The sequence below is a fragment of the Phaethon aethereus genome (genome assembly GCF_964289735.1).
Source record: "Phaethon aethereus genome assembly, chromosome: 4".
Taxonomy (NCBI): domain Eukaryota; kingdom Metazoa; phylum Chordata; class Aves; order Phaethontiformes; family Phaethontidae; genus Phaethon; species Phaethon aethereus.
The window spans coordinates 34708669-34723226 of record NC_138578.1 but is presented as its reverse complement, the minus strand read 5'-3'; the positions used below and the strand labels follow the sequence as shown (position 1 = coordinate 34723226).

The window sequence follows — 14558 nt, the reverse complement described above, 5'->3', positions numbered from 1 at the left end:
TCTAGCAGGTAGTCAACACACAGATTTCCCCCCTGCAGTTATTTTGATAATCTAGTTAGCAATCTGCCTATGCTGACGTGTGAAGAAAACGGGCCTAAAGAAAATAACTGGTACATTTGAACATATTTTACTTGTGAAGCCAGAAGCATGGCCAAACAGTACTAAATCAGTATCCTTAGTACATGCCACTAAGGCACATCTATTTTTTTTTCATCTGCATAAAACTAATGATGTGTTTGAGGTTCTTTTTCCGCTTTGAGCAGAGAAAAACAAGCTAGCTTCATGCAGAGAGGGAAAAAACTTGCCCAGTAGACAAATCATATGAATAAATGCTTTTATCTGGATTCAATCCCATCAATCCCTGCAGCTGGACAGAGTGCTAGATAATCTCATCTAGGCTCCCTTGCCCAGGAAAGGTTGGACTAAGTGATCTTTTAAGGTCCCTTCCAACCTGGGCTGTTCTAAAAACCTGGGTGATGAACACCTGGTGTTTGTAAAGAGTGTTCTCCATTGTATTTGTATAAGGTTTGTATTTCCTTTTCATTTCAATAAATTACCTTTCTGAAACATTATAACAAAAGGAAACACGCGATGACAGTTTGCCAAGCACTAATAACTCGTACAGTTTGCCACTAAATCTGATTACAAACGTGTTTATTGCGAGAGCTGTACAAGGAAAACTGCTAATTCACCATTCAATATCTTTTAAGCTGCTTCCAGGTTGGGAGGACTTAAATATTTCTTTAAGGTCCAGTAACAAGTTTCTTGCCAAAATCTAAATAGTCAGTGTATATTACAAACAGAAAGACTGGTCAGTGGCCAGAAACAGGCAGTCTTCTACATTTACTGAAGAACAAACTGTACCAGTTGATAAATTGCATTTAAATTGCCAACACAGTATTTTAAGGCTGAAAGAAATAAAGCCATAAGTTTCAAAATAGGTGCTATTTTTAATAACATCAAGGTGTGTGGACAGAGGAACTTATCTAGATTTTAACAATTTTAAAAGGAGCAACCTGAAAATACTATCTCGTCACCACCACTGATACTAATTACAGAGTTAAATGTCTTTATATGAAGAGTGTACAATCTCCTGACTTATTAAGACTCTTAAAAGACATCTGTAGCAGATAGAAGAGCACTTCCCAGATGAGTAAACATTTCTATTACACATACATTAGAAAGATCATATCAATGTCTTCTTCCTTCTAAAGTCACTTCAATTGTGGGAAATATTTAAAAGCTGTTTAAAACACAGGCCTGTGCTATGCCTGCAGCCAGTTTACTCTCCTTTCCTTGCTCACCGATGTAGCCTCTAATACAATGAATAAATCATTAGGCGTTCTGAAGAACAATGGTGGTACAAACCCAGGAGACTCAAGAAAGCAGGTGCTTAACCTCCTTCGCATTAACGCTCCAAATGCTTACAAGGGTAGATAATTCAGTATTCCCACCATTTATTTTCCTATTTCATTTCATGATGCCACCAGTTGCCAACCTCCAGGACAAAAATCAAGTAAAGCAGAACCACTGTGCTTCAGGTATGGATGTACCACAATTTCTTACAAACCAAAGGGGCAGCAAGTTGATGATCTCAGTAGCAGTCGGCATTCGCAGTGCACCGAGGATATTACATAAATGGCCACACAAAAAAAAATTTTGAACTAGACACTTGAGTTCTGCTTTTTGGAAGCTGCTTCTGCAGCCATGCTTTGCAGGTACCGGTAACTACTCCTGTAAGTAACCTGGGGATAAGTCAGCTGCTTTCGTTCTCCCTGCTCCAAAGGAGATTCAGCATAAAGAGTAGTTCCAGCAGCTAGAAATGAACGGCAACAGAAAGATCTTTGCATTCTGATCAGGAAGTTGTATTCTGTTTGATTACATGTGGATTCAAATCAATTTTATTTAAAAGGCTTGCTTCCCCTACATCCGACCATCCATGACACCCACAAGCAGGAAGCACTTAAGTACTTCTTGGCAACACAATCTGACGCAAGAACGTGGCCATTCTGCTGCCTTACTCCCGAGTCATGCTAATCCCCCTTTGCACTTGTGGCCATGTTGGTGTGAGTCCCAAACACCCTTCCCTTACCAAAACCTGGGTACTAGAAACCTGTGTTTTTCAAATCACAGTCTACATCCTGGAGCTTAGCTACTTCCAAGGGCAGATTATGAAGGCTACAAAAGCACTGAAAAGTCATTCGGGACACGTGTTTCAAGGTATTTTTACTGCCTCATGGAGACCAAAGTCTGCACAACCAGTAGCTATGGCAAATTCCAAGTACCTTTCCTAATCTCTTCAGGCTGGAGACAGAGTGAGAAAGAGAAAACAGTAAGAAAGTCCCTGTCCCTTCCTCATCCCGAATCAGTTGTTTGCCACAAAAGGTATGTCTTTAAGCTGCCCTAAGCAAAATGCTTATAAGGGATAAGGAATGTAAAACTGCCCTGCAAGAATTTAACATTTTCTTGACCTTGTAATTCCTATATAATACAATCTCTGGGTCAAGGCTATGTCTTCTCCTGCAGTTAAATTCTGCATTTTAAAACTCTTCCTAAGGAGAGGTTTATTTTGAGATTATGATTTCATATTCGAATACACCTCCCCCAGACTAATTTAAAAGCTTAATGGGAGTACTGTGTGGCATGGCAGTGACAGCACCTTCTCCACATGCAAGCAGGTACGTAAGGAACAAGGTATTGCAAGATCTGGAAAACGCAACAGCTCACGAGCAGGTGCAGGTGCATTGGGGGTTACTGACCCTCTGAGGGCAAAGTAGGAGATCCATCTAAGCCTAATCAGAGCAGTGATCAAAGGCAGACTTCTCCGGCTACAACACAGCTGGCCAGAGCCCAGTTGTTAGCAAATAATCTCTTCTACCTTTCCCTGCTAGATGGAAATAATACCTACCAGAAATGCAGTCTTTCAAAGGCAATAAATGCATAGTGGCTTTTCCTTAAAAAAAACAAAACCAAAAAAACACCAAACCTCCCCCCCAACCACACCCCCCCAACCCCCAAAACCCAACCAAAAACCACAAGAGGAGGCTAGTTTAAAAATACAATCAGCCCTCAGTTCACTCCAGATGGCCAGAGCAACCAGACATCATCCACAGCTGTTTTACTGTGCTCCTCTAAAATGGGTGCACAGATGAGGGAGAGGTGCCTCAGATAACTCTCCCAAGTATTTTAAATGCTTGGCTGTCTAGAAGAGTTTCAAGCAAACCTAAATGAACCAGTGACTGCAAAGGTGTTCACCTAACACAACCCCAGTCTTCGCTTTGCTTAGATGAAAAATACCATAAACTGAATGCAGGAGGTGGGTGTTGAGCAGGAATGGAAAGTTGGGGAAAAAAGCTGTTGCCATCAGTGTCACGTGTCCCCTCCTGACACTCATCCCAACCACCAGCCCTTAGAGAGAAGCAGGAGACGGTCCAGTTTTCTAAGACAAATGATCACAGACACCTATGTTCAAAGGCAACAGGCCACACTGGGAAACCATAAATAAAAGACCAAAATTATTTTAGAGAAGTCAAGAGAGACAAGCTAATCTTACTACCCTGGGAGATAACCAGTCACACACCCTGTTTGCAATTATTAGTAAGGGAACTTGGCGTCACTTAAACCAAAGTGCTGACTTCAGTGACGCTTTCCCTCTTTGGCAAGGAGGGATTGAAGGGACTGAAGCAGATGCTTTCAGACTCTTCAGGGGCTGAAAGGCTCCCCAAATTACATAAATAAAAAGCAGAGGGGAGGGAAAGAGAAAGCAAATGCTAACTCCATTTATCTGTGAGAAACAAAATTTCACAGAACTGTATGCCTCACTACTTGTTTCTACTCAATAAAAAGCCCACGTAGAGCCCGCAAAACTGAAACACAAAACCCCAAAAATACCAACCTGAGAGTGCCTGAAAAAAACCTCATCGTTTTCACTTTCTTTGCTACAAAAAAAGCAAAAACAAACCAACATATTACAAATACAAAACCAGACTTGTCTTGTAACAAAAACAAGCAGGACTTCTGCACACAGAGGTTTATGGATTCTTGCTACTGCTGCACACTAATACATTCAGTAAATGAATGGACTCTGGACTGCAGCACTTCAGGCTGCTAAACTATGCCTTCTACTTCCTCTCAGGAGCTATTTGTGAAAAATATAATGTCATTCAATTACAGTGCCCTTAATCCAAACCAACAGAACTCCCCCAACAAATGTAACTGTGGGCATAAATTGTCATTTCAGCCGAGCAGAGTGGGGCTGTACAGCTCTTGCAGAAGAGCAAAACACAAAGAAAAGGGCTGCATTCCCAACCCAGAGGCCAGGTGAGACAGACTCTGCAGTCCCCTGTGTCGACTGTGCTGGTTCTGGTGCTTCACAGCTGACTTCTTTTCAAGCCTGCACCATCAGAATCTTCAGTGTCATTACTAACAGTTTGGGAGAAGAGGCTTGGTGGCATAATGGTGCTGGGGAGAGCCTCCATACAGTTCTACTTTGAAGCTAACATGGTGGGTAACGCTGTTCTGCAGCATAACTAAACGTCCACCACAGGCTTACGAGGGTGAGGATGTCTTAGGCTGTACTACAACCACAGGGAAAATAAAACATACATATATAAAAAAAAAAAAATCACCTTTCTTCAGATAAAATTTCCATGTCATCAGGTCCTGTTCTTTCTATAGGCCTGGATGAGCTAAAGCTTTCCATACTCTGTAATACAGTAAATGTTAAAGCGGTAAGATACATAAGAGAATAGATTCAAGCTGCAGGCCATTATACAGATAAAATATAGAAATATCCAAAAAGACTTTGAGAAGCAAGACAAGAATCTACAGCCTGCTACACATTTATAACAAAACAAAATCTACACTTTACCGCCCATAACCTGCAAAAAAACCCCCCGAACTGCTCACTGCTTCATCTCTTTCATCAGACGACCTTAAAATGCCTAACAGAGTAATGCTGCATGGTACAACCCCAGTTTCGATTTCACAGACTGACAGACAGGCTGAGCTTGAGAGAAATTCTGTGGTGTATACAAGTCCTGTAAGAGCATGTACCAAAATCCATAGCATCTTCCCAGCAGGAGTCCTTATGTTCATCTTAGAAAATACTCCCCTTCTCAGCCAAACCCTTCCCTAGTTTCTCTTAAACAGGCAGAAGAACGCAAAGAGACTGACATATGCACAGAGGTAATATTAAGTTGTGCTAATATGAATGCAGGGCAAGAAATTCAACTGGTTATGACAACTTGTTCTGAAATTTGTCTTGCTACCATTAGCAACATTAACGTTGTTGTCCTCTAAGAGCTTGAGAAAGTGTTGTGAAGACAAACTGTGTTGTCACTTTGGGCGCATGTCCAGGAGGTTTTCTACCCTGTTTTTTGGGCAAGTCCCTCTTAAATAGGGGGAAGTCGGTCAGTAGAGTGGAGCGTGGTTCCTGCCCCGGCAACTGCGCACACAGGCTTCTTGGGGCAGTCACAGCCCTCTTTCACCTTGCTACACCTCCAGCCCCATAAGGTGAAGCAGCTCAGTCATTCCAGCCTTACTTAATGTGATTCTTCAAGTCCTACTGGTCCCTGGCTACCACGTCTTTGAAATGCAGTTACAAGCTTTTAATGCTTCGTGGTTGGTTTGCTCGGGAGAGTAAGCAGAACTGACAGTTTTTCCACCACTGACTTACACTTTTGAGTCAGATACAATTAGACAGCTAAGAGGAAAGCTTCCATACACTGTCCTACATACTATTTCAGGCTTTGAAAAAAAGGCTGGCTCAGAAAAAGGTGGGTAAGAAGACAGAACATCACAAGCTTGTTTACATTACGAAGCCCTAGTAGTAAATGCTAAGGTGCAGGTTATGTCCTTTGATACTCCAAGTAGGCAGTCTAATTTGGATTATTATTCGAAGTGTAAAGATATAGCCAAAAGAAAGCTAAACCACCACACATCCTGATGGCAGTCTCTGAAAAGCAAGTATGAAATAAGTGCACTCATGAAAACTTAAAAAGCAGCCTTTGCTCTTCAAAAAGAGTAGCACTGTTCTCTCTGCAAGCTGTTTCATAACGATGCTCTCAGTTGACAATCCCACTGCAACACTTCCTCTAGCAAAGCAAGAACCACACTGATGGTTATCTTGATCAAAGTGCTTTTTGTGCAAGGTTAGTCCATTTTATGTTCCTTTCAGTCTTTGCCCCTCAAGAGATCCGAAAATGAGGGGCAGGGCAAAATCCAGTAGACATAGGTAAGTTTGAGGACATTTCTTCTGGGCACGTTTTAAGACTTTACGAATGTTTTTCAGGTCCACAGCAGTGGACGCTTCTGTCAGTCTCTCCTTTCCCAAATCCTGAATCAAATTCTCATTTACATTTAAACTGCTTTACACTCCACAGGTACATAGAAGAGGTGCAGAAGAGAGTGTAAACACTTGACCTTTGCCTATCTTAATGTCCATTGCTGCAAGTAAAGGTGCGAAGTGAGAGTGTGTCTATCTGACTGTGCTCTTCCATGAAGTATCGCATGTAGGTTACTGATACTGAGTGCTAAATGTAAGCACAGCCTACCATTTTTGGCATCTTGCCTTCCTTTTATCATAAAGAGAAGCCAAATCTGCCTCTCTCTAGAATCTCTGCACAAGGTAAGAGCATCATCAGATCATTGCAATTTTGTGACATAAACAAAATGAGTCCCAACACAATGTAACATTAAGAAAGAACAGCAGGCTCTGAAACTTACAACTGAAGGAAATGCCCTATAGCTCAGAAGGACAGTCTTTTCACACAGCTTTCACTGTTACTAGTAACCCTGTATGTAATGCATGCCTGGTGCCATGCACCGGCACGCGTAGCACTTCTGCCACTGTAAGCAGACCTTGCGCAGAAGCACAGTACAGTTTCTCAACTGCTGACACTGTAATCAGTGTCTGGTTTGGCTGAGAGTGAAGGAGGGTGCATCAGTTTTATTCTACAGCTTGTCAAAGTTGGCAATCTGTCTTCTACTGTGAAGGTCACACAAGAATATGCTGGGCAAATTCTACAGTATTACAAATTTTTAGCATGTTGTATCAGTGTCATTTACCACCTCAGAAAAAGGTAGCTAGAGGGATCATCTTTTGGACCAACACCCTCCAAAGTGTTTTGCAAATTGCAAACACCACAGTCACACACAGACTTTAGGGAAAAGGCATAAAACACCTTTGTCCTCTCATTATCAAGAAGTCACTCGTGATCTACGGTTTCAGAACTTAGCAGGAATATAAAAATAAACTTGACCTAAACATGTGAACCTATACCTGAGGTTCCAAGCTCCTTGAAAGACTTTTGAAAGACTGGGAAAAAGACTTCCTTTTTCTCTTTCCAAAATGCTTTGCTGAGTTCCGAAGAAAAAAGCAAAAAGTTGTTGAAAGAAAAAATGACTATGGATGGAATAAGGGGATCACAGCAGGGATACGTCTTCTCAGATGCCTCATCACAAAGGTTACAAGTGCGGGATCCACTGTTCCCCATAGTTCAAAAGAGTCTCTTACTCTTGTATTGTAGGCAAAAATGGCTATCCAAGGGAACCAGATGTGCACTGAAATAAAAAGGACTTTTTCCCACCCTGGTACTAGGCATCAAGTAGTACAGCATGCTGGCTTACCACAGGACTGTCCTGGTTGTCATTAAGCTCTGAAAGCTTGGTGCTGGATTTCTGCCGTTTTGGTTTATTCCTTTCACTAAGATATCCGGAGCTGGTGTCTTGTAATTTTTCTACTTCTTGAGCAGCGAGAATACAGTCTTCCAGACTGCTGAATCCAGAGGGAATGTTTTCTTTGTTGACGACTTCCCTAAGAAGAAAAGGGACATTACAACAAGACAACAAGAGGTTGTTTAAAACACTCTCCCGCTACATTTATGTTAGCAACAGAGAAAGCATCATGCTGACTGTTGCAGTTCCGGCAACATCTTCTACGCCCTATGAAACCAGTATCTCTGGTTTTTCCTACTGCAGCAAACAACACACACTGTGCAATGCTAGATCCCATTGAGGAGTGAAAGCCAGGTGTGCACACCTCAGGTGAGAAAGTTGTGAGGATCAACTTCTGGGACTTGATTCATTTCCCACTGAAGCCAACACAGAGAATCCCATTGACTTCACATAGAAGCTGGACTAGCTCCTGGCTGCCTGTGGTATTTTTATAGAGAATACGCAGCATATTTTCCTTTGAGACACGTGCTTTTAATTTAGAAATGTGATTCACAGCTGTGGTCCAAGGATCTCCTTTGGTGCATGACACTGCGTAATAGGCCCTCTTACTCATATTCTCAAATGCAAGAGCAGGACTGTGGTGTTTTAGCCAAATGCTTGATTCTTATTTGGGAATGCCACAAAACAGAAAAGGGAGTGCATCTCTACAATGGCAACACAACTGCTAGGACAGGGAACTGTTCTGCTGTGTTGGGAAGTGAACGGGACAGCTAGCTTTAAGTCATCAAGTCATGCACTAGCTGGGACTCTCCGGGCTAGTAGGGTTTGTGCATGTTTTCCAGAAGTGTGGTGTATGGCTTATCTTGCCCTGCAGAGTTAGCTGGCTGGGTCCTTCAGCGTGCAGTTTTCCCTTCACAGCCTGTTTAGTAGTCTTCCCTCTACTTTGTGCAATAATGAAGACACACATACATAACACATCACTACATTATGGGAACAGGAGAAACACAATGCATCTCATTCTTCACCATCCTACCCCACCGGAGGCTAAAGGCAGGCTGCTTACACTTGACATTGAAACTGGAATGTTTACCAAGTGTTGTATGGGTGGCTGCCTTATACAGTGCGACTCCAAAGTCCGCACTTTCACAAACAGCAGGAGCATTTCTCTAGACTTGGATTGGTGTGACAAGAAACCAGTTACTCTGTAGTATCTGGACAGTGCCAGCATGACAAAGTATTCAAATCAAAAACAAAACCAGAAAGTTACAGTGATTTTCTAGATCATGAATCTCTAGGTTTTGTTGGTGGAAGGGAGATAGAAAGATAAGAGACTATAAATCTATGATTAAATTTCTAAAGATAACACATTTTCCTTTGTGGATTTTTTTACAAACCCCTGAGCAGAACAATTACATATATACAGCCTGCAGATCATGTAGTCTGCAAAGCCCGGGAGTTCATGTATGTGTTTTTGTGATAAACACTCTTCCTAGCTGAAGTCCCATCTTGTGACATTACAAATCCTCTTGTGATCCATCACAAGGCAAGGAGATGAAGCCACTGACAATCAAAACAACAACAACAGAAAGAAGTTTTGAAAGGAATTCCCAATTTTGATCGTTCACCCAAAGGAGTTCCAGCAATCTACTTAAGGGAACCAGGGAACACAATCTGAACCCTAGCCAGCATCCAAAACTTCCGATGTGCTTTAAATCCTTGGCTCTGGCTTTATGGACCAAACCTGAACAACTGTGTCAACCCTGTCTAAAGGCAGCTCTGTAACGCAATGTTAAAAAAAAAAAAAAAAGCCCTGCAGTACTATATGCTTCCAAACACGTACACTAGCCAGTCTCTGACCTACTTACCTGAGAAGCCTGTCAGTGGGGCTACTGAACGAGAAAAACTACTTCAGAGCTGCTGCCAGATACTCTGGTGACTTGCAAGTGCTAATTTCCCAGTCCATCTCCATAGCATATTTTCATTCACTATGGAAATGGCTTTTTATTTTGTAACTATGGGGTTTTTTACAACAATAGCATTGACACATTTTGGGAAGCATGGCTGCAATATTAACACAAGGCACTGCTCCTGTATAAAAGTGGCTTTGTATAGGAAGGTGCAGATCCCACAGGATTTGGGGAATTGAGCACCCAGAGAAAAAAATAACAAGGGACCAGATGCTTATTTCAGAATCTAATTTGAAATCCTAGCAATCCAATACCACAGTCAAGTATACACATTCTTTACAAGAACTGTGTTAAAGCTAGACATATGCATAAGCACTGATTAGATCATGGCCTTGCAAAGTCTGTAGTTACTGTTCCTCAAAGATAGCTATGCCTTGGGCAAGCGTTTGTTAAGGTTGTGGTGGTAATACATTTGTACCACACAATATATGCCACGAGTAGAGGAGCATGAAAGCAAAAACAGGTATTGTTTTTACTCTTTGACAGACATTTAACGAAAATTCACCACTAAATCATGTTTAACCTTTGTGTAACAGGGTGGATAAAAATTCTTAAATTCCAATTAATCAAAAGGAAGACTTTTCTACTTTCAGATGAACTCCCAGGGCTCCTCAATAAACCCAAACATAAGCTGTGCCGCCACATACAAAAGGGCAACTTGATCTTGTTTTTGAAGACATTCTGAATTCAGAAAAACATCTAAACCCAATGTTTTTATCTAAAGAAAGTTACAGGCTATAGGGCCAACTGCTTGGGGATTGCCACTAAAGCAACAAATACTGTAGTTAAACAATTCCAAATACTTTACTTAAGAACTCTACTATACTGCATTAAAAAAAATAGATTCTTATCACACTTTGCCCCACTCCATGACCTCTAATAAACTCTACATTTCCCAGCTCTAACTGATGCAATGGAGCTCTGCACAGGCACTACAGTCTGCTCTGCACTTTCAACTCAGGGCAAGGGCCAGTGCATTTCATAACAGAACTAAGCATTGCCTTGATAAGAGGACACGACTAAGGTACACTTAATCAAATATACTTTCCAAAACAAAGAAATCAGGCTCGTACATGTCTCTGTTTCTCCAGGCTTCCTCCTGCTCTTTGTGGTGTCGCCTCCTCTGCCTGGCAGACACATTAGAAGAGGCTGAAGATGTTCCCGATTCAGAGTCCTCTGAACTCTGGCCGCCTGAGCCATGAACATCAAAGAGATGCTGCTCCACGGCTGAGCGGATTGTCTTCTCTAAATACCTGTCAAGCCGAAAAATAAGGTCAATTGAGCTCAAAGACTTCGTGGAGCTCCCTCTCTGCAACAATAAATGAAGCAAGGGTATCTGAGGGTTACGTTGTATTATGATGGCAAGACAATATAAAATGTTCTAGGGCTGTAACATCTGCAAAGACCTAAGCCAAAAATCTTCAGATACCCTGATGTTCAGGTCCCTCATAAGAGCTGAGCCTTCCCTATTCCTCTTGCTCTTTTTTATTGCTTGGGATGTTTGAACCTTTACTAAAACAGCTAATTTTACTTACTGCAACTATGGACACTGGTGCCTAACTTTCATCCTCCACTTTAATAGTCCTTGCCCTGACAAAATTGTATTTGATACCCAGCCATGCTGACACCTGTCAAGTCTCTTGTGCAATCCCAGCTCAGTAAGGCAATGGATCATCTGTGAGAAGGTGATTCACTGGTGTCTCACAGGGTGATGAGAACACACAAACAGTACCTCACTACAAACCCTTCATATGCCTATCTCAATGACCAAGCATGGATTTGGTTCTGAGTTCGCGTTGTTTTCACACCGTTCTTGTGCCATGAATGCACTCACTGCCACCCCTGACTTACTCTGGTGTGAGATCACCATCATGCCCGCCAGCAGTAACAGGGCTTCCACACAAGCTACAGCACAGGAGCCTCTGCAGTTGCATCAGTTAAAGATGTGAGACTACTTGAACTTTCAATACAACCACATCTCCTTCATTTTGGTATTGACGTTTTCTTGTAATATTCCCTTCCTTCCTTAACCAGAGTAAGTTTTTATGGGCAAAATCTAAATTTTTTTTTTTTCTTCTGCAAAAAGGTCATTTGGAAACACATTTTTGTACATCCGTGCCCCACCTGTTTCTTGTAATGTTTTAAGTAGCCTGCTGAAGAATGAGCTTTTCCAAGCACACCTGTCTAAAGTCCATATATAACTTCTAGTGCTTTTTCCATAATTAAAATGTTATCTGCAGTATTTGCTGGTTAATTTTCAACTGAGTAGCTATAAGTATAGGAATCTGCACCCAGGCTGACTTCTCCAGAGATTTTACAAAAGTTATTGCTAAGTTCCTGTAGTTCCAGGTCTGCTGCGACTGCAGTTCCCAAAAACTCAAAAGATCTTAGCAACTGCAAAAAAACAAATGGTTTAACAAGGCAAGTATGCCTGTGTTTCATGTATTGACAAGAATCAGTTCTGCAAATCCATCAGCCATCAGGAATTTCCAGCTCTGGCAAGGGAGCCAACTCGTTAGCTCTGCTGCTCCCAGTTATGGTAGTGGGGTCAAGCCCCATACTCTTGACCCCTCTGCTGGGATGCAACAGGGTGCAAACAAGAGTGAGAGGATAACACAGTGGGAATGGCTTCTCTAAATATGCAAGTTCTCTGCCTAACCAAAACATCACAGGCACAGTGCGAGGAAAGAACCAAGGGCCTGAGAATTTTTCAAAATTTTCAAGTGATTTATTATCATTGCAGATGCTTTGGGAAACACTACCTTTTTTTTGCTTGTGTAAGAACAATCCTTAAAGAGAAGTGAAAGAATAACTAGCAATACTTTAAAAAGCTCCAATACACAAAAACGTTAGCCACAAAACTGTAAAAGAGACACTTACTCTCCTGTAGCAGGAACGTTACTACTGACTTGTGATACATGGGCACTGTGTAAAAGAAAAAAAGAGGAGAAAGTTAGATCTAATTGTCACGATAAGGTCTTAAAAACCCTTGTTCTTTGCAGCACTAAGATTTAAAGGTCTGAGCTGTCTCAACAACAATTGCAAGTGCACACCACAAGCTTTCCCCTTCAGGAATTTTCTCTCCCACGGTGACGTGAAGCATTTTGACAATGCCAATATCCTCAAGAATTAATTCCTGTCATTGCCTTGCAGTGGGCCAAGGTCTAACAGAAAATATTTCAACTTCAGCACATTGCAGATATTTTTGCTTCCTTCTGAGCTTTCAGAACGGCAACCTGTCACTGCAGGTTGTTTTTTGTTTTAGCCTCATCACAGAAGTCCTCGCCTTTTGAGACCAACTTGAAAATGTACACACTGTGAAAGGGAAGTCAATATTTAAGAATCTTTAAATATTAATGGAGGACAAAGGCAAAATACAGGCTTTGCACAGTTCTCCTCCTGCCGCGCTCTGATATTCAAGTTCTTTGCTTCACATTTTTAAAAATAAAATGTATGCTCTCTTCTTTCCCTTTTCCCTCAATCTGTTTTCAGGCTCGGGAAGAGCTGAGGTGACTGTAGGTGTCATTGCTTGCTGTTTGAAGCCCTTCTGAACAAGCTGACGTGCCACCTTGCACAGCTGTCACTGCTTTCCTCCCTCTGCCAAGCCGAGTCCCATCCTGTGCCCTCTTCCCTCACGCTTTGCAGGTAAGGTAACGCTTTTTGCCTGTTCATCCCTCCTGTGATCTTCGTTAAGTCAAATAAGTTACAGGCCTACGGCTTTCATTTGGATTTATCCCCGTATCAGCAGAGGAATTAGCTGTACGACTGGCTGATATATCCCAATAAAACGGCACTGCGTGGCCAGGGTACAGGACAGGCTGGATGCAAGATGTGCCTTCTGCCAAGGCAGCCATCCGTTGCTTTCAGTCTTTACTGGTTTCTCCCAAACCGTTTCAATGCAGAAGAACCATCAACAGCCGACTTCCCTTAACTAACCAAAGCTTTCCTCTCCTCCTCCCTCGAATGTTTCGCACTTCCCCGTGCAGACCTAGTGCTAGCTAAGAAGCTGCAGCACTCTCAGGTGATGACCCCTCTGCGGCTTTCCTGGGTTTGAGTGTCTCTTGTGGCGGAAGGCAGGCGACAGAGGACGAGAAGGGCAAACGAGGGGCCACTATAACCAGTTTAATAAAACCAACAAACCAGCCTAACTCCTGTAGCGAAGTACAAACCCCACAAACACCCAGCTGCAAATCAGACTCACAATATGCTCCAGCTTCCTTCAGCTGAGCCAGTGTGCTCACCCTGGCGTGGGTAAACCAGCGCACTCTCGCCACGTGCGCATCCCTTCCCATCCCGGCTTCCCTCGGCGCCCACCTCCAGGCCAGGCACCGGTCCCTGGGGCGATGGCACAGCATGAAAGCAGTCATGGATTTGCCAGTATATCCCACCTTACCTGCACAGGACCCGAGCAGCTGTGTCATTCAGATGATTTCATGAACAGAAGACATACAAACAAGTATTACTGTACTTATTATTAGGGACATGCAGTCTGCATACAGGGGGGAAAAAAAGAATCTGCAAGATCCCCCTCTTCCCACGTGTAACGCCTTGACTATTAACTACTGGGTGGCTTTGCAATTTGAAGAGCACATTTCAAGCACCCTACTTGCTTTTCTGTTCACTTACATCAACTATTTGGCCTCCTCCCAGCCTAAAACTATTCTTTAAGACCTGGCCTCCCATGGGAGATGGATTAGCAAGGAAGATGCTAGTGTGGTAGGCTAAACAATGTTGTAAGATACAATTCGCGTGCTGTCTACCACTCCTACGTGTGTGGGAGTAAGTTAATATTGTATCAGCTTTCTATAATACTTACATGCAACCCATACTGAGCAGGGGTGTCTTCCATATCACACCTTTCTTTCCTGTTTTCACGTCAGGAAAGTGGTAGTGGAGGGGGAGATAGGATTATTT

General features: G+C 42.4%; 1 protein-coding gene across 1 annotated transcript in view; it reads right to left on the bottom strand.

Moving 5' to 3' along the window:
- The window catches only part of FAM13A (family with sequence similarity 13 member A), a gene marked incomplete at both ends in the record, with an annotated part of 129345 nt that overhangs the window by 24610 nt on the left and 90177 nt on the right, over positions 1-14558 (bottom strand). Inside the window, 5 exons of the mRNA XM_081999553.1 lie at positions 3896-3938; positions 4629-4705; positions 7630-7816; positions 10718-10897; positions 12525-12569. Coding sequence (XP_081855679.1) covers positions 3896-3938; positions 4629-4705; positions 7630-7816; positions 10718-10897; positions 12525-12569 — 532 coding nt within the window. The remainder of the gene's footprint in view (positions 1-3895; positions 3939-4628; positions 4706-7629; positions 7817-10717; positions 10898-12524; positions 12570-14558) is intronic.